Source organism: Notolepis coatsorum, assembly GCF_963971535.1.
Source record: "Notolepis coatsorum genome assembly, chromosome: 4".
Lineage (NCBI taxonomy): Eukaryota > Metazoa > Chordata > Actinopteri > Aulopiformes > Paralepididae > Notolepis > Notolepis coatsorum.
In genome coordinates this window covers 117,733,015-117,760,528 of record NC_140168.1, presented here as the reverse complement: position 1 = coordinate 117,760,528, position 27,514 = coordinate 117,733,015, and the positions used below count along the sequence as shown (strand labels likewise).

At 44.5% G+C, this 27,514-nt stretch overlaps 1 protein-coding gene across 1 annotated transcript; it reads right to left on the bottom strand.

Annotated features, from left to right (window-relative positions):
• Window positions 1–6,193: 6,193 nt before the first annotated feature.
• Window positions 6,194–26,272, bottom strand: LOC311226668 (uncharacterized protein; the record flags this gene model as incomplete). The annotated part of the gene is made up of 5 exons (XM_084312083.1): window positions 6,194–6,886; window positions 22,817–22,894; window positions 23,258–23,469; window positions 24,071–24,177; window positions 26,209–26,272. 5 exons carry the CDS (start codon window positions 26,270–26,272, stop codon window positions 6,364–6,366), a joined length of 984 nt encoding a protein of 327 aa, XP_084168209.1. The 3' UTR covers window positions 6,194–6,363.
• Between the last annotated feature and the right edge of the window lie 1,242 nt (window positions 26,273–27,514).

Below are 27,514 nucleotides of genomic sequence, written 5' to 3'. Positions count from 1 at the left end.
GGTAGATGTAGTTTGGTCTGTGGGTAGACAGATAGACAGGTAGATAAAGTTTGGTCTGTGGGTAGACAGATAGACAGGTAGATGAAGTTTGGTCTGTGGGTAGACAGATAGCCAGGTAGATGAAGTTTGGTCTGTGGGTAGACAGATAGCCAGGTAGATGAAGTTGGGTCTGTGGGTAGACAGATAGCCAGGTAGATGACATTTGGTCTGTGGGTAGACAGATAGACAGGTAGATGAAGTTGGGTCTGTGGGTAGACAGATAGCCAGGTAGATGAAGTTGGGTCTGTGGGTAGACAGATAGCCAGGTAGATGTAGTTTGGTCTGTGGGTAGACAGATAGCCAGGTAGATGTAGTTTGGTCTGTAGACAGATAGACAGGTAGATGTAGTTTGGTCTGTGGGTAGACAGATAGCCAGGTAGATGAAGTTTGGTCTGTGGGTAGACAGATAGACAGGTAGATGAAGTTTGGTCTGTGGGTAGACAGATAGCCAGGTAGATGAAGTTTGGTCTGTGGGTAGACAGATAGCCAGGTAGATGAAGTTTGGTCTGTGGGTAGACAGATAGTCAGGTAGATGAAGTTTGGTCTGTGGGTAGACAGATAGTCAGGTAGATGTAGTTTGGTCTGTGGGTAGACAGATAGTCAGGTAGATGTAGTTTGGTCTGTGGGTAGACTGATATCCAGGTAGATGAAGTTTGGTCTGTGGGTAGACAGATAGCCAAGTAGATGAAGTTTGATCTGTGGGTAGACAGATAGCCAGGTAGATTTAGTTTGGTCTGTGGGTAGACAGATAGCCAGGTAGATGTAGTTTGGTCTGTGGGTAGACAGATAGCCAGGTAGATGAAGTTTGGTCTGTGGGTAGACAGATAGCCAGGTAGATGTAGTTTGGTCTGTGGGTAGACAGATAGCCAGGTAGATGTAGTTTGGTCTGTGGGTAGACAGATAGCCAGGTAGATGTAGTTTGGTCTGTGGGTAGACAGATAGCCAGGTAGATGTAGTTTGGTCTGTGGGTAGACAGATAGCCAGGTAGATGTAGTTTGGTCTGTGGGTAGACAGATAGACAGGTAGATGTAGTTTGGTCTGTGGGTAGACAGATAGCCAGGTAGATGTAGTTTGGTCTGTGGGTAGACAGATAGCCAGGTAGATGTAGTTTGGTCTGTGGGTAGACAGATAGCCAGGTAGATGTAGTTTGGTCTGTGGGTAGACAGATAGCCAGGTAGATGAAGTTTGGTCTGTGGGTAGACAGATAGCCAGGTAGATGTAGTTTGGTCTGTGGGTAGACAGATAGCCAGGTAGATGAAGTTTGGGCAGCAGTTAGAGGAAGGGAAGTTGTGGCTTCAGTGAGGTGTCGTTCCCATGACAACAAGTAGTTTTCTTCAAGCCACCATTACAGCTGTCCCTCCAAGACAAGCCTTTCTTACACTGAGACTAAAGAGAGCTGCTCCATGGGATGTTGCTCTGATACTACATGCTATCAGTGAAGTCTCTCAGTGAAGCACTGGGGTGTCCGTTCATTATTATGTGCTGCCCTCTAGTGAGAAATGTCAACAACTGCAACTTCAAAAGGTGTATTTAAAGGGTTATTCTACTGAAATCTACTTTTAGGTTGTAATTCCAAGCACAGGTAACTAATTGAAAAGACAGACAATATAGGTGGATCTTTCTCACAAACTACATTTTCTTTTGAAAAACAGATAACACTTTAGATTTCTGCAGCTCTTTCAGTTGGAAACACTCAAATAAACTACATTTGCTATGCAATTCCATGCACACGTCTTGGATTATAAACTCCCATTGATTTGCATTGCAGTGAGAGGGGAGGTGTGTCAAAACAACATTGTAGATACTAAGCAGCTCATGTGACCTGACCCAGTGGGCCTACAAACCACAGAACGACTCCAACTCATTCAAAACTCGGCAGCTAGGCTACTAACTAGAACCAAGAGGAGAGACCACATCAGTCCAGTATTAGATAACCTACACTGGCTTCCGGTAACATTTAGAATTGATTTCAAGGTCCTCCTCCTTATATACAAAGCACTAAATGGAACAGGACCAAGCCACATTGCAAATTCTCTAGTCAACTATGTGCCTCCTAGAACATTGCGATCATCTACTACTGGTTTATTGAAGGTTCCAAGCCACAGTCTAAGGAAATCTGGATGCAGCCGTTGCAAACTATGCACCAAAGTTATGGAACACATTACCATATGGACATTAGGGAAGCTAGATCTCTTAATATTTTCACAAATAAGCTAAAAACGTACCTCTTCACCATAGCCTTCTAATACAATCCGCTGTTGATTGTACTGTAGCACTGTTTTACTCTGTGTGACTTACTCCATTCTATTGTATTGCACTGCACTGTACTTTTACTATATATTCTATTCTACTATTTTATTGCACTGTATCATTTTACTCTGTCTATAACTTTTTATTACAGGGTCAAAACTGTCAGGTATTAAACTGTGTGGGTATCAAACAGGAGGCTTTAAAACTGTAGGACTAAGGCCTAGAACTGCACCCTGAGAGAGGGAACTGCGCCCTGAGTGGGAGGTTTGCCCTGAGTGGGAGGTTCGAAGGGTCAAAGTGGGTATAAAACAGGAGGGAAGACTGTCATGTTTTAAACTGTGGATACCAAACAGAGAAGGTAAAGATGACTTTGAACTGTTGAACAGTCATTCAGAACTATTTTATTGCACTGTAAAAAAAAGAATTTATCTATTATATTCTACTATTTTATTGCACTGCACTATTGCACTATTTTACTCTATTTTATCTTACTCTTTTTATAATTTATTGTCTATCTAAAACTGAATCAAACCATAAACATGATGGCCTGTTGGGATGTTAGATCCTAATGTGAAAAACTGATTTTATGTCTGCATGTGCTCATTTTCTGCCTGTCTTTTTTCTGCTGTGAAGCACTTTGAGCTGCAGTTTCTGTATGAAAGGTGCTATAGAAATAAAGTTTATTATTATTACAGATCTCAGGTCTGGTACTAAGCAGCTCATGTGACCTGACCCAGTGGGCCTACACATCTCAGGTCTGGAACCAAGAGTCAAACGTTCTTCTTATCATCAAAGCACCTCTTGAAGGTATGTAAAAATAAATATTTCAGTGTTGAAAGTTGGTGGTATTCCCCTTTAAGTGGCTGGAATGCAGGTCAAAATTATGATAACAGGTTTGATATTTTCCTTTTACAATTTCAGTATTTTTAATAGTGAACAATAGTCCAAATACAACAACAGATTTGCAAGTGAGAAACAAACTATTCATTTACAACTGTAAATTCCTCTTTTGTTACTTAAAGTACAACTAATATTAGACAAGAACTAGTGCCTACAAGACTAAAATACAGAATTGTCCCGTCTTTGACAATTAAATCTAGAGTTCCATTTAGAATCAATACAGGACGTGATATGTTCCCTATTGTCATCCCACCTGGGGATGAGGGTCAGAGCCAATCAGAGGCAGAGTAGGGGCGTGGCACCGAGCATTGGAAGGAAAGGATGGCAGACTGTCATGTAAATTGAGCGTAACGTTAAGCTATTGTCCATTAGAGGTATTTGAGTAGCTTTTCAGTGAGAACAATACTACCACCATTTCATAAATCTAGTAATACTGAGTTGAGACTTTTCAATGGAAGAACCAAGAACATATTCATTTTACATAATGAATAAATGTGAGGCTTAACAAGTCCTCCACCTGTCCTAGGAAGGCAGAGTGCATCTCATTCTGTAGTGACAAATCCTCTTCACCCTGAGACCTGAAGACATACAAACTTCTCTTAGGCATTTCCTGGTTGTTAAACAAGGTGAAATGACCAATAGAGAATGTTAAATAATTAATCTAAAAATAACACTGTTCTAACAGGACAGTAATGATGTAAGAGGGAGATTTGCAGATTTAATTTTTTATTTGCATACGGTCATCAAATAGGCAGAGGTAAAGCATAGTTCAGGTTTGATCAACAACAAAAAGAAATGTTGGAATAATGAGACTGGCCTCTGATAGCACATGGTCTTAAGAAGGTTTGGAAATGTGAAACATAGTGTCAATTGTAACCATTTCCAGAGTGACTGAAGCCCTTCCTACATTGGTATTTTACGTCTACAAGGCTTACAGCTTGTGGGTATAAACAATTTACATATTCAAATACGTGATCTTATGGTTATTTGGCTTAAAGATGCACTATGGAGTTTTGTTTTTGTTTATAATAACACGAGAGAAGAAAAACAGTAAATGTATTTAGCAGGCTCTGCAAACAAAGAATCCTTTCTCAGAAACTGTGTAGTGCACCTTTAAAATAATATTTCAAATGGAAGAAATGTTCCTTTAAAAAATAAATGAAACCATTGGCACCTTTTTTTTAAATCAATGATGGATAAGTACATGCAATAACCTCTTGAAATGTGTATTACAAAATTATATTAAAGCTGCAATAATTATTGTCTGACAAGTAGAGGGCAGCAAGGAGCCATTGTAAACAAAGCATTACCTCTATTTCTCCCAAAACAAAAGCCTTGCTTTGTCTCACTAAACTGATCATTGTATCATGTATAAACATAACCCTACCTTGGTGGTACACTAGTGTTGTAACTAGAGAACAAAACCAGTGAAAAAATGTCAGTTTCATGCATGGATTACTAGATTTCAAATAAAGTATATACAATGTTCTTTTAGGCATTTCCTGGTTGTTAAATATGAAAATGGCCAAGAGAACATTAAATATTTAATCTACAAACATAACACTGTTCTGACAGCACAATAGTGATGTAATTAGAAAACTTTTAAATGCATAGGTTTATACAATATACAGAAGAATGTTTGATGTATGTGCAGTATGAATCCGCTGTTGAATATGTAAATATTTTAAGCAGATTTCTAGTTATTTTTTGTGTTGACACCTGTATGAATATGCTGGTGATTCTTTAAGTTTCCAGAGTGAACAAAGCTCTTCCCACACTGGTCACAGGGATAGTGCTTCTCTCAAGAATTAATATTCTGGTGTCTCTTTAAGTGTCCAGATGTACTGAAGCTCTTCCCACATTCGTCACATTGGCTTCTCTCCTGTATGAATACGCTGGTGTATCTTTAAGCTATTTAAGTGTCTGAAGCTCTTCTCACACTGGCCACAGGGATAGAACTTCTCTCCTGTATGAATGTTCTGGTGGCACTTTAAGTTACTCAATTGTCTGAAGCTCTTCCCACACTGGTCACAGTGGTACGGCTTCTCTCCTGTATGAATACGCTGGTGTGCCTTTAAGTGTCCAGAGCGACTGATTATGCAGCATTTGATTCCGGTCTCATGCAGCACAAGTTCAGACCATCCCCTTGGACAAGTACTCGAAATTAAACAAAACGTGTATCACTGGGCCCATCTTATTACCCTCTAAATATTACATGTATCACTGGGCCCATCTTATTACCCTCTAAATATTACATGTATCACTGGGCCCATCTTATTACCCTCTAAATATTACATGTATCACTGGGCCCATCTTATTACCCTCTAAATATTACATGTATCACTGGGCCCATCTTATTACCCTCTAAATATTACATGTATCACTGGGCCCATCTTATTACCCTCTAAATATTACATGTATCACATTCACTGGGCCCATCTTATTACCCTCTAAATATTACATGTATCACTGGGCCCATCTTATTACCCTCTAAATATTACATGTATCACTGGGCCCATCTTATTACCCTCTAAATATTACATGTATCACTGGGCCCATCTTATTACCCTCTAAATATTACATGTATCACTGGGCCCATCTTATTACCCTCTAAATATTACATGTATCACTGGGCCCATCTTATTACCCTCTAAATATTACATGTATCACTGGGCCCATCTTATTACCCTCTAAATATTTTCCACAATAAAAAAAGGACAGACAAATGTACATTGGGCATTCTTTTTTTTATTTTTGAAAGAAAAATGATAAAAGGATCTCATAAAGGCGAAGAGATGCCACGGAAAACAAATTCCACTCAGCACATTGACACAACAGTCTGCTTTTATGCGTGATAAAAAGGCTAAGACACATACTATAGCATATTTTAACATATCAACTTTTATAAAACTGAGATCTCACCATGGTATTTTACAACAACCTCCATAAGAGACACTTACTTACTACTGAGACAAAAAAAAAAAAAAAAAGTTTAATAGGAATATTTAAAAATAAAATGGGGAAGCAGGTGTATGAAAGACACGAGTGCCTGGTATTCTAAAGCTATTTATCAAAAAACAAAGAGACAGACGCAGGGTTAGGGATGTGGGGAATGTGAATGGAGGACAGGGGATACTTGGGGATAAGGGCTCATAACAGACGGTCGGTCCAAACTCAGGACTGGGATCGAGAACGGGAGCGGGATTTAGAGCGGGATTTGGAGCGGGATTTGGAGCGGGACGGGGAGCGGGATTTGGAGCGGGACGGGGAGCGGGATTTGGAGCGGGGTTTGGCGGGTGACGGGGACATGGACCTGGACCTGGCTCTGGGTTTGGCCTCGACGGGGGAGCGGGAGCACGAGGCCCTCACGGGCGCGTCGCCTCCGCCCTCCTCGTCGCTTTTGGCCGGCTCGCGGCTCTTTGAGCCCGATTTCCTGGAGCGATCCTTGACTCCCGACCTAGAGCGAGATCTGGAGCGGGAGCGGGACGCGTCTTTCCTGCCGCTCCCCCTCTTCACCTCCTTCTTGCCCTTTTTGCTCTTGGGGCTCCTGCTCTTGGGGCTCCTGCTGCGGCCCTCGTCACGACCGCGGGCCTCCTTGCCCTTGTGAGCGCCGTTGCTGCGCTCCTCGTCCTCCTTCTTGCCCTTTCCCTTGTTGTTCTTCTTGCTACGGGAGTGGCTGCGGGAGCGGGAACCCGCCCTAGGGAGAGGAGCAGATGGAAATAAATAAGGGGAAAATACAGTTTTTGAAAATAACTACCACCGCCCCCAAGCTAATGTCATACTATCTGTGAGGGATGGATACGGACAGGGCAGAAACAATGTTTGAGTAATGCTTTAATTATACAGTATATCACGTAGAAAGTTGAAATGTTGAGTTGTGCAATGATCTCGCCGAGTGCAACCCATTCTATGCATTCCATGAATTATACACACTGCATTTCCTCTTAAAAGGGTGTGGAAAAAGCTATTCTCAAGTGTTCATCTTCCGTTGAATGGGTACGTCATCCAACGAGTACATGTAGAACAGAGCTGACAAGCCATTACCGGGCTTGGGGGGCTGCTTGCAGTAATTTCAAGTTTGGACGTGCATGACTGGCACACATTCCAAGGCTCACAATATGAAATGTAATCAGGGAATATTTATGATTTCCCTAACTGTTATTAATTAATATGAATAGTAGTGATAATATTTTGGCATCACAACTTGCTAAGCCTGCCCAGAGAAATAAATATAAATATTATTTATCTATGTACCATTCAGTATAAATATTCACATCAACTATCCATGTAATATTCAATATATATATATATTCATAGTATTTATCCATGTACCAGTATTGGGACAGCGATGCCAAATAGTTCTTTACTTTTTTAGATGACTAGTTCAGAATTTTTTTTTGTGCACGTCTCAAATGGCCCAGGTGTTATACATGGCTACAATAATTTATTTAACCTCTTAACCCTTTCTGCACCAAACCAGAGATTGCTCGGGTTTCAAATCCAACCGTTGAGCGCCAAACCAGAGATTTCTCGGGTTTAGATGCCTTCTTTTTTTAGATTTCCCCCATTCTAAACACTCGTGTGGACCTTTGTGACTCATCCGAGACCTTGAAATTGCAATGATGATTGAATCCCACCAGGTGGCAGTATTGCCTACCTTATGAACATGCATATGGGCCAGCTTAGTGTGGGCGGCCCCAGCCCCCAAACAACTAGGGACTCTACTAGTAGGTTAGTGTGGGCGGCCCCAGCCCCCAAACAACTAGGGACTCTACTAGTAGGTTAGTGTGGGCGGCCCCAGCCCCCAAACAACTAGGGACTTTACTAGTAGGTTGGTGTGGGCGGCCCCAGCCCCCAAACAACTAGGGACTCTACTAGTAGGTTAGTGTGGGCGGCCCCAGCCCCCAAACAACTAGGGACTCTACTAGTAGGTTAGTGTGGGCGGCCCCATCCCCCAAACAACTAGGGACTCTACTAGTAGGTTAGTGTGGGCGGCCCCAGCCCCCAAACAACTAGGGACTCTACTAGTAGCTTAGTGTGGGCGGCCCCAGCCCCCAAACAACTAGGGACTCTACTAGTAGGTTAGTGTGGGCGGCCCCAGCCCCCAAACAACTAGGGACTCTACTAGTAGGTTAGTGTGGGCGGCCCCAGCCCCCAAACAACTAGGGACTCTACTAGTAGGTTAGTGTGGGCGGCCCCAGCCCCCAAACAACTAGGGACTCTACTAGTAGGTTAGTGTGGGCGGCCCCAGCCCCCAAACAACTAGGGACTCTACTAGTAGGTTAGTGTGGGCGGCCCCAGCCCCCAAACAACTAGGGACTCTACTAGTAGGTTAGTGTGGGCGGCCCCAGCCCCCAAACAACTAGGGACTCTACTAGTAGGTTGGTGTGGGCGGCCCCAGCCCCCAAACAACTAGGGACTCTACTAGTAGGTTAGTGTGGGCGGCCCCAGCCCCCAAACAACTAGGGACTCTACTAGTAGGTTAGTGTGGGCGGCCCCAGCCCCCAAACAACTAGGGAGTCTACTAGTAGGTTAGTGTGGGCGGCCCCAGCCCCCAAACAACTAGGGACTCTACTAGTAGGTTAGTGTGGGCGGCCCCAGCCCCCAAACAACTAGGGACTCTACTAGTAGGTTAGTGTGGGCGGCCCCAGCCCCCAAACAACTAGGGACTCTACTAGTAGCTTAGTGTGGGCGGCCCCAGCCCCCAAACAACTAGGGACTCTACTAGTAGCTTAGTGTGGGCGGCCCCAGCCCCCAAACAACTAGGGACTCTACTAGTAGGTTAGTGTGGGCGGCCCCAGCCCCCAAACAACTAGGGACTCTACTAGTAGGTTAGTGTGGGCGGCCCCAGCCCCCAAACAACTAGGGACTCTACTAGTAGGTTAGTGTGGGCGGCCCCAGCCCCCAAACAACTAGGGACTCTACTAGTAGGTTGGTGTGGGCGGCCCCAGCCCCCAAACAACTAGGGACTCTACTAGTAGGTTAGTGTGGGCGGCCCCAGCCCCCAAACAACTAGGGACTCTACTACATTTACATTTACATTTAGTCATTTAGCTGACGCTTTTATCCAAAGCGACTTACAAGTTCTGTGCGACAAGACAGCAAGAAGGGTATAACTCTATCAGCTGAGTAACAATGTTCATCAAAGTGTTGCGTGTTACAGTGTAGGTTAGTTTATTAGGACAAGTGCATGACATTAAGGTTAGTCAGGGTTAGATTTTTTTATTTTATTTTTTTTATCATTTCAGATAATGGTTGAAGAAGTGAGTCTTTAGTCGACGGCGAAAGATTGGACGGGATTCGGCTGTCCTAACTGGGATGGGTAGTTCATTCCACCATTGTGGGGCAAGGACTGAGAATAGGCGGCTTCTCTTTGATGACCCTCCGGGAGCTTGGATAGGAGTAGATCTGAGGCGGCCAGAAGATGCAGAGCGTAGGGGTCTTGAGGGTGTGTAGTTAGAGACCATTGACCGGAGGTAGGCGGGAGCGGTTCCCTTTGCCGCACGGTATGCTAGGTCGAGGGCCTTGAAGCGGATACGTGCAGCAATGGGGAGCCAGTGCAGGTCCCTAAGAAGTGGGGTGACATGGGCCGACTTCGGTAGGTTTGAGATCAGGCGGGCCGCTGCATTTTGAATGAGTTGAAGAGGCTTGGTGGCAGTGGCCGGGAGGCCAGCTAGCAGTGCGTTGCAGTAGTCGAGGCGGGAGATGACTGTTGATTGGACGAGGAGTTGGGTGGCTTCTTTTGTCAGGAAGGGGCGTATCCTTCTGACGTTGCTCAGGAGGAATCTGCAGGTTCTGGTTGTCGCTGCGATGTGAGCAGAGAAGTTCAGCTGGTCGTCGAGGACAACACCAAGGTTCTTGGCGGTCGGCGACGCGGTCACAGCTGCATTCTCGACTGTGATGGAGAGGTCGGTCAGGGGGGAGGATTTGGCCGGCAGGTGGAGCAATTCTGTTTTGCTTAGGTTCAGTTTGAGGTGGTTGGTCGTCATCCAGGCGGAGATGTCGGACAGACAGGCCGAGATCCGCTCAGAGACGTGGATATCTGAGGGAGGGAAGGAGAGGAAGAGTTGAGTATCATCGGCATAACAATGATATGAGAAGCCATGAGACGTGATAATGTTACCCAGTGATTTAGTGTAGAGGGAGAAGAGAAGGGGTCCTAGGACCGAGCCCTGGGGGACACCCGTCCGGAGGGGGCGGGTGGCCGACAGAGTCCCTCTCCATGACACTTGGTAGGAGCGGTCATTGAGGTATGATGTCAGCCATGTCAGCGCAGATCCAGCCACTCCCATTCCTGCGAGGGCCGCGAGGAGGATCTGATGGTTGACTGTGTCGAAGGCTGCAGATAGGTCTAGGAGAATCAGGACAGAGGAGAGGCCTTTCGCTTTTGCTAAGTGAAGTGCCTCTGTGACCGCAATGAGGGCCGTTTCTGTGGAGTGGCCAGTCCGGAAGCCAGACTGATTGGGGTCTAGGAGGTCATTCTGTAAGAGATAAGCAGTAAGTTGGTTGGATACAGCACGTTCAAGTGTTTTAGAAAGGAAGGAGAGAAGAGAGACAGGACGATAGTTGGCTATGACGGTGGGGTTCAGGGTTGGTTTTTTTATGAGGGGCGTGACTCTGGCTTGTTTTAGGGAGGTGGGGACCACCCCCGAGTTGAGTGAGGAGTTGATGGTTGCAGTTAGGAATGGGAGGATGTCCGGTGCTATGGTCTGGAGGAGTGGGGAGGGTAGCTGGTCCAGCTGGCATGTAGTCGGACGGTTCGACGTTACCAGTGTCAGGGTCTCGGCTTCTGTAATGGGAGAGAAAGATGACAGAGTGAAGGATGAGGTTCTCGATTCAGCGTTTGGAATGGGTGGGGGTTGGGAGAAGGAGCTGCGGATGTTCTCCACTTTTTCCTCAAAGAAGATCGCAAAGTCTTCGGCAGAAAAAGATGAGGGAGGAGGAGGTGGGGGGGGAGTGAGGAGGGAGGACATGGTAGCATGCAGTTTGCGAAGATTCTTGGCAGAGGCCTCGATCCTATGGTGAAAGAAAGAAGCTTTGGCATTAGTAATGGTTTTGGAGAATGTTAACAAGAGGTTGTGATATGTGTCGATGTCAGCAGTGAGGCGTGACTTTCTATACTTCCTCTCAGCCGCTCTCAGGACCTGTCTTTGTTCTCTCACTGCATCCGTCAGCCATGGACTGGGTGGGGAGCGGCGGGCAGGTAGGTTAGTGTGTAGGTTAGTGTGGGCGGCCCCAGCCCCCAAACAACTAGGGACTCTACTAGTAGGTTAGTGTGGGTGGCCCCAGCCCCCAAACAACTAGGGACTCTACTAGTAGGTTAGTGTGGGCGGCCCCAGCCCCCAAACAACTAGGGACTCTACTAGTAGGTTAGTGTGGGCGGCCCCAGCCCCCAAACAACTAGGGACTCTACTAGTAGGTTAGTGTGGGCGGCCCCAGCCCCCAAACAACTAGGGACTCTACTAGTAGGTTAGTGTGGGCGGCCCCAGCCCCCAAACAACTAGGGACTCTACTAGTAGGTTAGTGTGGGCGGCCCCAGCCCCCAAACAACTAGGGACTCTACTAGTAGGTTAGTGTGGGCGGCCCCAGCCCCCAAACAACTAGGGACTCTACTAGTAGGTTAGTGTGGGCGGCCCCAGCCCCCAAACAACTAGGGACTCTACTAGTAGGTTGCAAGCAGCTGTGAGCAGGACGACAATGGCGATCGCCTAGAGCAAACTATTGGATATTATGAAAAAGACTAAATGGATTATATGGATGATTATGGACGATAAGGTGTTTCCTAACATTATATGTATTGATCCTGTTCCGATTCAAGACACTTGGGTCGCTTTCACATATAGTTCTGGTGGACTCTGTGCGGTTCTGGGGGTGAAGTTGCAACATTGTTGCATTCTTCATTTGGTTCGCCTGCGTTCACATAGCAATCTGTCAGGCGCACCAAACTATCTGAACAATGTCACGCGGTCGAAAAGGGCGCTCGTCTATTGGACAGTGGAAATGTGTGTGTGGCTGCGAGCCCGTGTGTGCGCGCGCGTGTGTGTGTGTGTGGACTGCGAGCCCTCCAGATCAGCGGAGGAGAGTTGTTCTATTGAAGCCGATTACCACCATCCTCTCGCTAAACAACTTGTACACCACGTTGTTATATATATATATAATAATAACAATATAATAAGCCGCGTTTTTTCTTCCTTCTTCCCAAGATGCACAGTTAGATAGATAGATAGATAGATAGATAGATAGATAGATAGATAGATAGATAGATAGATAGATAGATAGATAGATAGATAGATAGATAGATAGATAGATAGATAGATAGATAGATAGATAGATAGATAGATAGATAGATAGATAGATAGATAGATAGATAGATAGATAGATAGATAGATAGATAGATAGATAGATAGATAGATGCAGTGTGCTTGTTTTGCATTGAATGCTGCGAGCAGTGGTAATAATAAGCACTTCCTATATTTGGTTCGTGTTTGGTCCGATGAAGCGAACCGAGACCTACGTTTTCAGGGGGACCAGAGTTCGCCTGTTTGGTCCGGCGGACCGAGTTCGACGCGCATTCACACAAACCCGAAAAACCGGACTATCGAATTCTGGTCCGATAATCCGGACCAAACAGCCCCTGTGTGAAAGCGACCTTGGACTCGAAGTGAGAAATGGAGTACCTCTAAAACAAAGGTAGCATCTATTTTACATCTACTTTACCGAACCCCCATCCTAAAACATGCGTTTGTATGATCGCAGCATCGGAAAACGACCCCCCGCCCCCGGCTTTGTGAAGAAACAAGGTCATGCGTTTACCTTTGACGTGGCAATAATATAGGTTTCAGGCGAGCAGTCGCGAGATTTGTGCATACGCTGCACAAAACACTCACAATCTAGAAAACTAGCATGGATTATTTTGAAATGGGGCGATGTTTACCGTGGTATAGCGCACAAACGAAGGGATGTAGAAATTAACTGTTTCGTCCCTATTGTACTATAAATAGTGCCTGTAAAATGAGCCATACTATTGTCTCCATAGCTATAATATAGAATATACGATGGGTCCACAAACATTGTGAAAATGGTCAATAACGCTGGCGCCAGGGAGTAAAGATGATAAAACAGTGTGGCAGTCAATGAGTTAAAGGGGAGATGAAGCATTGAACAATATGAGCCTAGTTTGTTTGTTGTGTACCTTGGGTAAGACATGGTCCTATAATCAAATGTGAAATCCTGCTTATTTGTCTGAAAACTCAAATGTAATTTCCCTGTTTTCGCCATGGGCGGCGCCATTTTAGATGGTGACGTCACAGTGTTGGTTTGGTCTGGCTCCTGGTTTACACTGCTGGTTAGCTGCCTAGTAAACATGGAGTGTCTTGAAGGTCAGTCAGTAAATGCAACGTTGCCTACCAAACAACGGGACCGCATGGTTCTTTTTGCATTGCTCCCGGCTGTTCAAACTAATTTTACCGCGTGAAAGAGAGGAAAGTTGGTTTATTTCCACAAACTACCAGTGAAAAAAACAGTGTTGTTGGCACGTTGGCTGGCTGCACTCAAGCGGCGCGATCAGCCTGTTGGACAGGGAATGAAGATCTGCAGCGAACACTTCATTGCCTCGGATTATGTTGTTGAGGATGGGAGGTTTGTCCAGAAGACCACTAATCAGCTGAAGCCCGATGCGGTTCCCTCGGTCTTCGACAGACAGACCAAGGCAGTTCAACCAGCGTCGCAGAGCATTTAGCATACTGGCTACCTAGCTACGGTTCAACCAGCATCGCGGAGCATTTAGCATACTGGCTACCTAGCTACGGTTCAACCAGCATCGCGGAGCATTTAGCATACTGGCTACCTAGCTACGGTTCAACCAGCATCGCGGAGCATTTAGCATACTGGCTACCTAGCTACGGTTCAACCAGCATCGCGGAGCATTTAGCATACTGGCTACCTAGCTACGGTTCAACCAGCATCGCATAGCATTTAGCATACTGGCTACCTAGCTACGGTTCAACCAGCATCGCGGAGCATTTAGCATACTGGCTACCTAGCTACGGTTCAACCAGCATTCAAAATGGGCGACCTCTGCAAAAATATAGTCACATTTCAACTAAAATCTCACTAATAACACTTTAACATATTGGTAAACAAACTGAATTGGCTGAAAATATACACTATGACTGCTGTTGTGACATGGTTAGGATGTTTACTCTTGGATACATTTGAAAAAGAAAATACAACATTATGTCATACAGTCTAGACGGACAGCACGGGTGGAAGAGGTTAAACTGGCAACAGCCCGGCACCTCTTGGGGATGACTTGCCCACCGGCGTGATGCGCCACTTTGCCGACCTCTAGCGCAGGGGTCGGCAATGGAGTTTGGCCTCGGGCCAAATTTTTTCCAGGCCATTATGGTAAATGGCTGCTTTTTTATATAGCGCTTTTATCCAAAGCGCTTCACAATTTGTTACTTACATATTACCCATTCACACACCGACGGTGGAGGCAACCATGCAAGGTGCCAACCTGCTCATCGGGAGCAATTAGGGGTTAAGTGTCTTGCTCAAGGACACATCGACACGCTGCCCAGGAGTGGGAATCGAACCGGGAACCTCCGGATTGCCAGACGACTGCTCTACCTCCTGAGCCACTGTCGCGGGCCAGAACCAAAAACAATGGCTAATTTAATAAATTGATAGTGAAAATGTTTTAACTCTGCGACAGACCACCTTATAACTAAGACATACATTTGTGGCAGAAAATGAATAATAATAAACAAGCTGCATAATAAACTAAACAATAAGTTGTTTCTACTTTCCATTATTATAATAAATAGGGCTGTCAAAATTAATGCTTTAACTTGATTAATTTAAATTATTTAAAGCATTAAAATAAATTAATCTAGATTAATCTATGGAGTGAAAAATCTTCAACGTTCTGAACTTACAGATCCGCTTAGGGGCGCCATCGCTCCACTGCAGTATCATTGAGGGGATTAAATTTTTTTTATTTTACAGTCCTGTGGGCGGATCATATGAGCCTCGATTCCAAAACGAAGACCCTCCATCTTTGATCCAGTTACAGAACATATTTTTCAGCCTGGAATAATGGGATTTATGATTAGCCAATGTACATATCGATCTACCAGAATCCGATGACTAATGAAGAAATGCTGCCGGCGATCACATGGCCTGACGGTAGAACACTATTCACATGGCCTGACAGTAGGACACTATTCACATGGCCTGATGGTAGGACACTATTCACATGGCCTGACAGTAGGACACTATTCACATGGTCTGACAGTAGGACACTATTCACATGGCCTGACAGTAGGACACTATTCACATGGTCTGATGGTAGGACACTATTCACATGGCCTGATGGTAGGACACTATTCACATGGCCTGACAGTAGGACCCTATTCACATGGTCTGACAGTAGGACACGATTCACATGGCCTGACAGTAGGACACTATTCACATGGCCTGACAGTAGGACACTATTCACATGGTCTGACAGTAGGACACTATTCACATGGTCTGACAGTAGGACACTATTCACATGGTCTGACGGTAGGACACTATTCACATGGTCTGACAGTAGGACACTATTCACATGGCCTGACAGTAGGACACTATTCACATGGCCTGACAGTAGGACACTACTCACATGGCCTGACAGTAGGACACTATTCACATGGTCTGACAGTAGGACACTATTCACATGGCCTGACAGTAGGACACTATTCACATGGCCTGACAGTAGGACACTATTCACATGGCCTGACAGTAGGACACTATTCACATGGCCTGACAGTAGGACACTATTCACATGGCCTGACAGTAGGACACTATTCACATGGTCTGACAGTAGGACACTATTCACATGGCCTGACAGTAGGACACTATTCACATGGTCTGACGGTAGGACACTGTTCACATGGCCTGACAGTAGGACACTATTCACATGGCCTGACAGTAGGACACTATTCACATGGCCTGATGGTAGGACACTATTCACATGGCCTGACAGTAGGACACTATTCACATGGTCTGACAGTAGGACACTATTCACATGGTCTGACGGTAGGACACTGTTCACATGGTCTGATGGTAGGACACTATTCACATGGCCTGACAGTAGGACACTATTCACATGGCCTGACAGTAGGACACTATTCACATGGCCTGATGGTAGGACACTACTCACATGGCCTGACAGTAGGACACTATTCACATGGCCTGACAGTAGGACACTATTCACATGGCCTGATGGTAGGACACTATTCACATGGCCTGATGGTAGGACACTATTCACATGGTCTGACAGTAGGACACTATTCACATGGCCTGACGGTAGGACACTATTCACATGGTCTGACAGTAGGACACTGTTCACATGGTCTGACGGTAGGACACTATTCACATGGCCTGACAGTAGGACACTATTCACATGGCCTGACAGTAGGACACTATTCACATGGCCTGACAGTAGGACACTATTCACATGGCCTGACAGTAGGACACTATTCACATGGTCTGACAGTAGGACACTATTCACATGGTCTGACAGGACACTATTCACATGGCCTGATGGTAGGACACTACTCACATGGTCTGACAGTAGGACACTATTCACATGGTCTGACAGTAGGACACTATTCACATGGCCTGACAGTAGGACACTATTCTCATGACCTGACAGGACACTATTCACATGGCCTGATGGTAGGACACTACTCACATGGTCTGACAGTAGGACACTATTCACATGGTCTGACAGTAGGACACTATTCACATGGCCTGACAGTAGGACACTATTCACATGGTCTGACAGTAGGACACTATTCACATGGCCTGACAGTAGGACACTATTCACATGGCCTGACAGTAGGACACTATTCACATGGCCTGACGGTAGGACACTATTCACATGGCCTGACAGTAGGACACTATTCACATGGCCTGACAGTAGGACACTATTCACATGGTCTGACAGTAGGACACTATTCACATGGCCTGACAGTAGGACACTATTCACATGGTCTGACAGTAGGACACTATTCACATGGCCTGACAGTAGGACACTATTCACATGGCCTGACAGTAGGACACTGTTCACATGGTCTGACAGTAGGACACTATTCACATGGTCTGACAGTAGGACACTATTCACATGGCCTGACAGTAGGACACTATTCACATGGCCTGACAGTAGGACACTATTCACATGGTCTGACAGTAGGACACTATTCACATGGTCTGACAGCAAATTACAGCTGGATTGGACATTGTTTTATAACCTAACGTGATAGACTACTGACATTGGCTACCTGAACGCACACTATATTGCTAATCAATAATACTAATCGGCGTTTCCCGCCGCCCCCATTTCATCCATAGATGCTCTGTAATAGTCCGGATGCTACGCAGTTTGTTTTATTTCATTCGTATATATACACCAGAAATGGCGTTTGATATAACGGCGCCAACATTTAGCCTTTTTTCTAGCTTACTGAAAAAAAGACGAGACGAAAAGCGCGATAAACCTTATCAATCAATCAATCAAATGTATTTGTATAGCACGTTTAAACATGACGCTTGTCAACCAAAGTGCTTCACATGGCTAAGCTAAGTACAAAGAAAAGTATAAAATAAACAGAGAAATAAAATAAAATCAACGGATAGACAAAGGAAAAACAGAACAACACGTCAACAAGTACGGCAAGAGTCAAAGTGAGTCAGGGAAGGCCAGGCGATATAGGTGGGTTTTGAGTTTTGATTTAAAAGACTCGATGGAGGGGGCAGATTTGATGGACATGGGGTATATTCATGGGGTATATTCACGACGCTATAAAATGACAACCAACCGATGGATTTTTTTCTTCTTCTTTAAGCCATTATGAAGGCACAGTTTATGCACTCAAGTGACAATGAGAATGGACAGATAGCAATACTATAAATGATATATATACATCTCTTAGAAAGTACATGTCCTCTGAGGCATAAAATCGCCGTAAGACTGCGGACGCCAAAGTGTTAACATGGTAAATGCCAGCACTCACTTCAATGATAGCGTTGTGAACGCATAATCTCTGTATTAAATTATGGCTATGTGTCAGGGCGGCTACGTGGCATAGTGGGCAAGGCGCTCGCCACGAAATGCTGGAGACGCTGGGCTCGCCTGTTCGAGCCCAGCGCTCCACATTTGCTTTCAGTTTAGCTGGTCGTCCGTACTAATACACATTGGCCATATTAGGGGGTGGGAAACTGATGGGTGGGGATCGGGCGTTGTGGACAGCGACTCCTACAGGTCGGTTGGTGCGCCTGCGCAGTAGAATCAGGAAGTGTCGGGGGCAGCGTGAGCCTCCCACGCGTTACTCCTCGCCACTGAGAGATCGAGCTGCGCAGGTGAAAAGATGCGACTGCTGTTACCTCAAGGACTTGTGCTATGTACTTAGTCCACATTGCAGCCGGCTTGTGGGAGGCAAGAAACAGCGTCCGTGACAGGGGAGGGTTGAATTGGATGATACGAAATTGGGATGGGAGAAAAATATAGAAAATGGGAGAAAAAGTGGATAAAAAAAACAAATTATGGCTATGTGTCTAATCTGCCCGTCGTTTATCAATGACTTGTTTGCAGTCAACATTGTCGAAACGTTCCGTTTTATAGCATTTTGAAAAGCCCTCGTTTAAGGAAAATATAAAGATTCCGTGATGGCATTTACTGGAATATTCTGGCATACACAAAAACGGCAATTTTTCGGCCTATTTATGAATCGTTTTCAAATAAATGCTAGATTATCGATAGTATATGTGTACTTATGCACGCTAGAGAAGCGGGCTGAAATATCGATTATCTCATTTCCTGATCGATCGCACACACGCATAGGGGAAACGCTGATATATAGGTGAAAATAGCTCTGATTATCCCAAGACTGGTAAAATAGATTCCTTAGATCAGATGTTATCCAAAAAGATTATTCCAATTCCTGATCGCCATTCCAAATATCGATCACGTTTATTGATTCAGCATTGGGTACTGTAAATACATAATCCACGCGTTTTCCGGGCCGGCGATCACAATGGATTCTTCAGTTGGCTCGACGGAAAAGTAAAATGAGGAAACTGAATCTGATGTTTTCCTAGCATTGTTAATTGAAATGCCAGACTATTGTCTCTCCGTGACGACACTCACCAATGATCAGACCACTGACTCTGCATAATTAAAATGTTTAACTTTTCCTTAATTTACTTTCCAACCACTGCTGCACTTCAAACGAGTCTTGTAAAAACACTGTCTTCTAAATTGCCAATTAGTTTCACTCTAAGTCGCATGGACCCATCTAGTACTTTAGTCGTTTATTCTTTTAACACTTCTTCTTGGGGATTCTGGGTGTCGGGTCGGGTTATATTCTGGGTTTGCATCCCTACTTCTGTCTGTGTAGGTCTACCTTCAGGGGCTTGTTGCAGAATACACTTCATTGTCAGAGCTGCCGCGGTTACCGCAATACCGCAGTATCGCTGTTACGTCACGCCCACCGCAGCTTTTAACTGAATACCGCATCAACGCTGTTTTTTATAATAATACTCTCAACCAAAGCAATGCAAGGGAAACATTTTGATTGACAGTCGAATCTGCCAATTACGTCACACCGCTTGCACCCGCCTCTGCTGTTACCACCAATCGACAAGCGCCTATTAGGTTTTTACTTCCTGGATGTTAGCCATTGATCACAACAAGGCTATTAACATTAGCTCCCCGCCGGAGTGGACTACCAGAGCTCCAGTCCACAGGTACTAAAACGAGGCATAATGATTTTACTGCAACGAATGTTATAATAAAAGCCCTTCGTTCTATACACTTGTCTGATTGAAAACTTTATTAACAGACCGCAGAATGTGCACAACTCAGCACGCTCTGAGCAAAGGAAGGAACGGAGATATGAATTGAGTAATGCTTGCCTTGCTATGGTCCGGTAAATACGCTGATGTTATTGAACGTGTAACTCAGCGTTTCCGTTAGAACATATTCGTGCCGGTCTGAGTGTCCTGCAAGATTTCTATCACCGGACATATTCGAGATATTCCGGTCAGAGTTTTAAACAGCAGTCTATTATAATCACATTTTTATGAGCTAACGAATTCCGTTATAATTGGACATGTGTATTAATTACATCAAGCGAAGAATGAGAAATTGATTTGCAGAATCAAATTACTATCTCTCGCCTCTCAAGTTAGTGCGATACGCTACCAGCATCAAGCTCCCGCTGCAGCAGCTCTGTCACACGCACCCCCAAATGAATCTCGAGTCGACATCGCTTCACCTCGTTGTATCAGACACGTCACACATATCATAATGTTCAACTTCACGTATACAGTCATTAATATATTCCAAATAAAATAAGTCCCTCGATACTCCGTGCTGCTGCTGACTTGAAATAAAATAGACCGATACGCAGTCGGTCCGACACTAAACAGCAGTCTGTTATAATCACATTTTTATGAGCTAACGAATTCCGTTATATTGGACATTTGTATTAATTATATCAAGCGAAGAACTGAGAAAGCAGAGAGACGGCAACATTATCGTGGGTTTGCGTGACGACTCTCTCCACCTCGCAACGACTTATTTGCAAAGAGTATGGCGCTGCAGAGAAGCTGTTCAGCTGTTATTGGCTCTTTTCTGGGAACCGCACAACAGCGCCCCCCACCCAACATTGGCTGAAAATGGCTGAATTGGAGTACTGCTGGAATATTGCATTGTACTGCTGGTACTGCGGCTCTACAGCTTCAGAAAAGTCCGCACAGCCAGCACTAAGCTCTCGCCGACAACGTCGTTGTCATTATTAGAAGCAACGAGGAAACAAATGTAATGATCGTTTCGTTCATCGCATAGGCTATTTAATTTTAGCCTATTTTAATACAATTCAAATAATCAAATTGTGCTTAGACTCAGGGAATTATTTTCACCGGACATTAAGACCGGAGAGATAAAATATGTCGGACTTAAACAGATTTTGCCGGTAAAATACCGGTAATTACCGGCTAACGGAAACGCTGGTGTAACTATATAACGTTAATGCCACAAAACGAATGCCGTTGTTAATCAAGTAGTAACTTTATAATAATAATAATAATAATAAGAAAGGGTCGGGGGGGGGGGGTAACCACCGGGCGCTACCAGCCTACCACCCCTGCCTGCAACACCGAGTGAACCGGGCACGACCAGAGGGGAGACTTCGAATCAGTGTTTCACTTTCAATAATGAATGTGTGCTTGCCGAATCCCAAACAATATTCATGCTGCAAAGTCATCCTCTAAAGATAGACATTTAGACTAGAGGCAGGCTATATGCTATAGAGTAGACTACTAAAAAAATTAAAAATAAAATGCATTCCGACGGTTATATTGTGGCGGTATGAAATATTACGCAAATTTGTGCGGTAAGGAAAATATCAATACCGCGGCAGCTCACTAGGACTATATTCTGGGCTTGTTGATTATATTTTATTCAGCTTTTTTTCTCGCGCAAACCTCCTGCACGTCTTGCCATCTTTTCTCTACAAAGCTGTTCCCTCTCTTGATAAGAAGCAACTGAAAGTGTATTGCGGCACACGAAGTTTCCCAAGTTAATGGCTAAGTCCTGTTGTAATAAGCACATGTATAGCACAACTGGGGTGCTTTCTGTATCCCTGATGCATTTGCAATTTGAGAAGTACAGTTGGAAGATCAGCATGGCGGGAGTTTTAGAAATGGATAGGATCAAGCGAAAAGAAAAACGGATAGTAGGCTACATATACAGTACAAAGAAACATAGTAAATACTCATGTAGTATGGTAAGTAGGGCTGGGAGATTAATCGAAATAATATCGCAATCTCGATTCATAGACCTATGCAATCTCATTTCTAAATGACGATTTTTTTATATAAAAAAATACGTTTTGACTTAACTTTTTTTAAATTATGACGATTCTGAGTTATTTTGTATGTTACAAGAGACTTAAGTTTTAGTCAAGCACTTTCATGTTATGTTTAAGTTTAAATCAAGCACTTTGATATGTTATGTTGTCTGTTTAAGAAAGAGTGCAATAAATGATTTTATTGAAAAAATAATAGTATTTGTAACATTAAATCAAGCACTTTGATATGTTATGTTGTCTGTTTAAGAAAGAGTGCAATAAATGATTTTATTGAAAAAATAATAGTATTTGTAACATTGTTCCTGAATTACCCACGTATATAAAGAGGTGCCGAAACTAAGCATTGGCCCTCCAAAGGGTTCCCAAAAATTATTCTGCTTGGTCTATTTTTATGCAATTGAACTACTTGACTTTTTAAACAATCACAAGGTATAAACACTGACATTAGACTTAAGATGACCTACTACTATTAAATTATCCATGTCCAGTCCACGACCCGCGTTACATTTTGTCCCTTCACGTCAAAAAGTTTCCACCCCTGATAAATAACATCTCTGCTAAACAGGTATGTCTGGTCAGCATAGGTATGAATGCAATCTTTATATTCTGCTGCTACTGGACTATACTGCATTGCTTACATTCCAAAATAAAATGATTTACACACTGCTGGTAAGCTATATAGCCTAGTGCAGGATTGACAGTTTCCTGACCTGGAGCGGGAGCGGCTGCGACTGCTGCTTTCACTGCTGCTGCGGCTCTTGCGAGATCTGTGGCTCCTGGAGCGAGACCTGGATATAGACAGGAGGGTGTCAGAAACACACAATAACGATCCATCTGTGGTAAAAAAATTATGTCAGGCAAAATAAACTGTTGCTGACAATATGTGCCCATATAATAAGTCGACCAGTCACAGTAGGCGCAGGCAATGAGGTAACGAAACAAGGTAGGAAGAACCTACACTCCACTAAACGTGCAACTAGCAACACAAGGCAAAAGAAGGAAAAATCTCTACAAGGCATTTATTAGCTGAACATATGCTTGGCTAGAAGGTACAATCTGTGTCTTACTAACAAGTATCTTAAACCCACAGCCTGCTTGACGAAGTGATTTGGGAACACACTGGCATGGACCATTTGGTAGGATTGCGTCACCTGGAGCGGCTGCGAGAGTAGGAATGGCGGCTCCGTCTGGCACCGGGACGATCCTCGATGAGACGGATCTTCCTGCCGTTGACCTCTGTGCCGTCCAGCTTCTCCAGGGCTCTCTTCATGTCAGAGTACAGCCGGAACTCTATCACCCCCTCATTCCTACGGCCCTTGTTGGTGTCGGCGTACGTCACCTCGCCCGCCTGCCTCATGTAGTCCTGGAAAGTAAAAGTCAGAAAGATTGGCTCACTTTTCAAAAAAAAAAGGGTAGGTGAAAGAGTTGACTAAGCAAAATTTTGTTTCCCCGTTTGTACCAAATATACAGTAAGACAGGGTTTTCTGAAAAAGAGGGGGGTGTAGTCTTATTTTCTGGGTCTAGACTAAAGAAAAAGTTAAAAAAATATATATATATCACACCAAACAAGTGTTTCCCAAGAGAGCTGTGCGAGTTAAGTAACCGAGCGCTGATAAGAATGATTGAGAGGGGACTTCCGGTTTGGCGAGGAGCGGGTGAGCAGCTGCAGAACAGAGCTCCCGGTCCAAAATTCAAGAAAGGTAATAAAAAGTTATAAAACACGATAAAAAGTAACAACTCGAAGATAAAAGAAAGATGACAAGACCCAGTGCACAAAACTCGAGGAGAAGTGAGAGAAGAGTGACCCCCGACAAAGAAAATACGACAAAGGGCCCGGACCCGCCTAGAGGGGCCGAGGTTCACCCACCACAGTCTCATAAAATCCTGTGGGAAACACTGCCACCCCTACTCTGCAGTGACGTTTCATCCTCAAGACTTCACGACTCATAAGTGTAACTGCATACCTTCAAGTCTTGCCAACTGCATCGGCTGGAAAGATTCTCAACAATGAGTCGATAATCTGTGCGCGCAGGTGGGCCATATCGATCTCTTCCGCCGCGCCCATATCCACCTTTCAAGGCAATAAGCAAAGAGCAGATAACGGTGAGGACAGGAGCCCGACTGAGATAAATCCATTAATGCTAAACTCCAAGCTGCACACTACAATGTCCATATAAATCTGGGAGAAAGGAAACAAAAACGGGGGAAAGCAAGAATGACAAAAAGCTACATAAAAAAATGTAATAATCTAAATGAAAAACTAATTACTCTTTAAAACGAACTCATCTTGCCTAAGACAGCGATGCCGTGCCTCTTTATGGAGAACATCTAGGCCTATACAACACAATCCTAACTGATTTAAATCAATGTAGTAAAATGTTACATGAATAGACCTACGCTTCTCAAAAACATAAATCAAATACAAATAAAAAAAACATAAAAATCTGACTGAGAAGTACTTACTGTGAACTAAAGCAAGTTTCTAAACTATCACATCTAAACATTTCACTTTTAATAAAAACATGTTTTGTTTCAGGCACCTATAAGAGCTCAACCCACATCTGTTCCTAACCCCATGGCATCCTCACCACCCGGCCTGGGCCTAATGGGAAAAGCGGTCTTCATTCACAATGGCTCCCTTTTTTGGTCTGCCCAGGGGCCCAGAATGGTCAAACCACACTCTTGGAAAGGGACACCATGGCCAGCAATAGGGGCAGGCAGTCAGCAAAGGACTCTTTCAATTAAAACATTGAGGTTCTTTGTTAAATCTTTACCTTTATATTGACATTCATTTTCAAAAAAAAATTTGAAAAGAAAAAAAGGTCCTGCATAAAAACAGCAACAGATTACAAAATATGTCATCACAATAAATGAGCAAATTTATAGTACTATCTTGAAAACAAGACAATTAAAAGTATACCCAAAGCCAATTTCCCCTCATATCCCAAATAAAGCTTATTTATGTAACTGCATTCTTGATTTCACTGGAACATTTTTCAATCAAGCAGCGATGGAATCCCATGATAATCAAGACATTGGTGGCTCTGGTGCATGCACATTGGACTGCATCAATTCAAATTAAAATCTACAACAATGGATGTGAAGTAGCATTAAGTACTGTATGTAGTGGCGCTTGTATATGTCTAGAGAGAATATTTGCAAGACAATATAGACCCGGATCGTCTGCTCTGCATCCGTAGAATCTCTAAACGGTGTCCCACTTGCATGCTGAGCAGACCATCGGTGTCTGAGTGAGAACAATGGCAACCACTTATTCCAAAACAAGATGGAAGTATAGTGTAGGTTGTGTGTTTCATATTAAAAAAACGATGAATTGTGTATTGTGATTCTTCGCCCATGCCGATTCGATATCCATCAGTAGATTGTCATCGCAAAGTAGCCAGGCAATGGCATAACACAATGTTTGTTCTGTTATCCGTGGTGTGCAGATCGTTATAGGTCCGATAGATCATGCAAGGGGCAAAGGGCCACATTTGGCATGTAGCTCTTAGAAGAAAAGGGGCAAGTAACATTTGAGACTAGATGCAGACGTTTTCAGGCTAAATGTAGCTTGCTAACCTAGTTATTTCGGTTTCCTGCAACACAGTGGCATTGTTGAGGGTGTCCAATATACATCTAGATAACCAGGTGTGTTTGTACAATATCAACTCAAATCTGACTCATAGTATATCGTCTCTGGTTATAATTTATAATTATTGTGTTAAATCCAGGCAACAAAAATCGCAATACATATTGAAATGGCACCCCAGTGTCGTGATAGTATTGAATCGTCCCAGCCTTATATGAAACATACAAATCTCACCTAAACGAATGGATGGCTAATGTAGTCAACTCAAACATCAGTAATGAGATTATAAATGCACCAGCAAATCTTCCATCAGACACCCCGCTTCCTCCAGGATCAAATCAATGTGTTCATGGGAACAGAAATGTAATGCACATCAGCCACCAAGGACGAGTTAGAAAAAATATATATACTATATAATTTTTTATTTTGCAATGAACGAAAGCCCCCCCCCCCCCCCCCCCACCCAATTACATATCACCAATGCATAGTAACAATAATGTATTGGATACTTACTCCTTCCGCCGCCGCCACCACCACCGCCTCCATAGCTGCCACACGTTTCGCAATTATGCCACATCAATGTGGAACGCCCTGCCTAAAGCTGTAAAGGAATGTGAATCACTACCCACCTTCAAAAACACTCTCAAAAAACACCTACGTGAGACTGCAATTCGAAACTGGCCCCCACAAATGTCCTAACCTAGTTGTACAGTAAATGACCAAGTAAGGCTTTGTCAATATTCCAATGTACAGTGTAAAATGTGTGTGTGTCCCCTACCCATGCTCTACCCACTGAGCTGCACAGGGAATGGAACCTCTAACGTTGGCAGTGTTGGTGCCATGCTCTACCCACTGAGCTGCACAGGGAATGGAACCTCTAACCTTGGCAGTGTTGGTGCCATGCTCTACCCACTGAGCTGCACAGGGAATGGAACCTCAGATGCTCCACCAGATGCTCCACCAGATGCTGCACCAGACGCTCCACCAGATGCTCCACCAGATGCTGCACCAGACGCTCCACCAGATGCTGCACCAGACGCTCCACCAGACGCTGCACCAGACGCTCCACCAGATGCTCCACCAGACGCTGCACCAGACGCTCCACCAGATGCTCCACCAGACGCTCCACCAGACGCTCCACCAGACGCTCCACCAGATGCTCCACCAGACGCTCCACCAGACGCTGCACCAGATGCTCCACCAGACGCTCCACCAGACGCTCCACCAGACGCTCCACCAGACGCTCCACCAGATGCTCCACCAGATGCTCCACCAGACGCTGCACCAGACGCTGCACCAGACGCTCCACCAGATGCTCCACCAGACGCTCCACCAGACGCTGCACCAGACGCTGCACCAGATGCTCCACCAGACGCTCCACCAGACGCTGCACCAGACGCTCCACCAGACGCTCCACCAGATGCTCCACCAGATGCTGAGCAGCTGCAGAACAGAGCTCCCGGTCCAAAATTCAAGAAAGGTAATAAAAAGTTATAAAACACGATAAAAAGTAACAACTCGAAGATAAAAGAAAGATGACAAGACCCAGTGCACAAAACTCGAGGAGAAGTGAGAGAAGAGTGACCCCCGACAAAGAAAATACGACAAAGGGCCCGGACCCGCCTAGAGGGGCCGAGGTTCACCCACCACAGTCTCATAAAATCCTGTGGGAAACACTGCCACCCCTACTCTGCAGTGACGTTTCATCCTCAAGACTTCACGACTCATAAGTGTAACTGCATACCTTCAAGTCTTGCCAACTGCATCGGCTGGAAAGATTCTCAACAATGAGTCGATAATCTGTGCGCGCAGGTGGGCC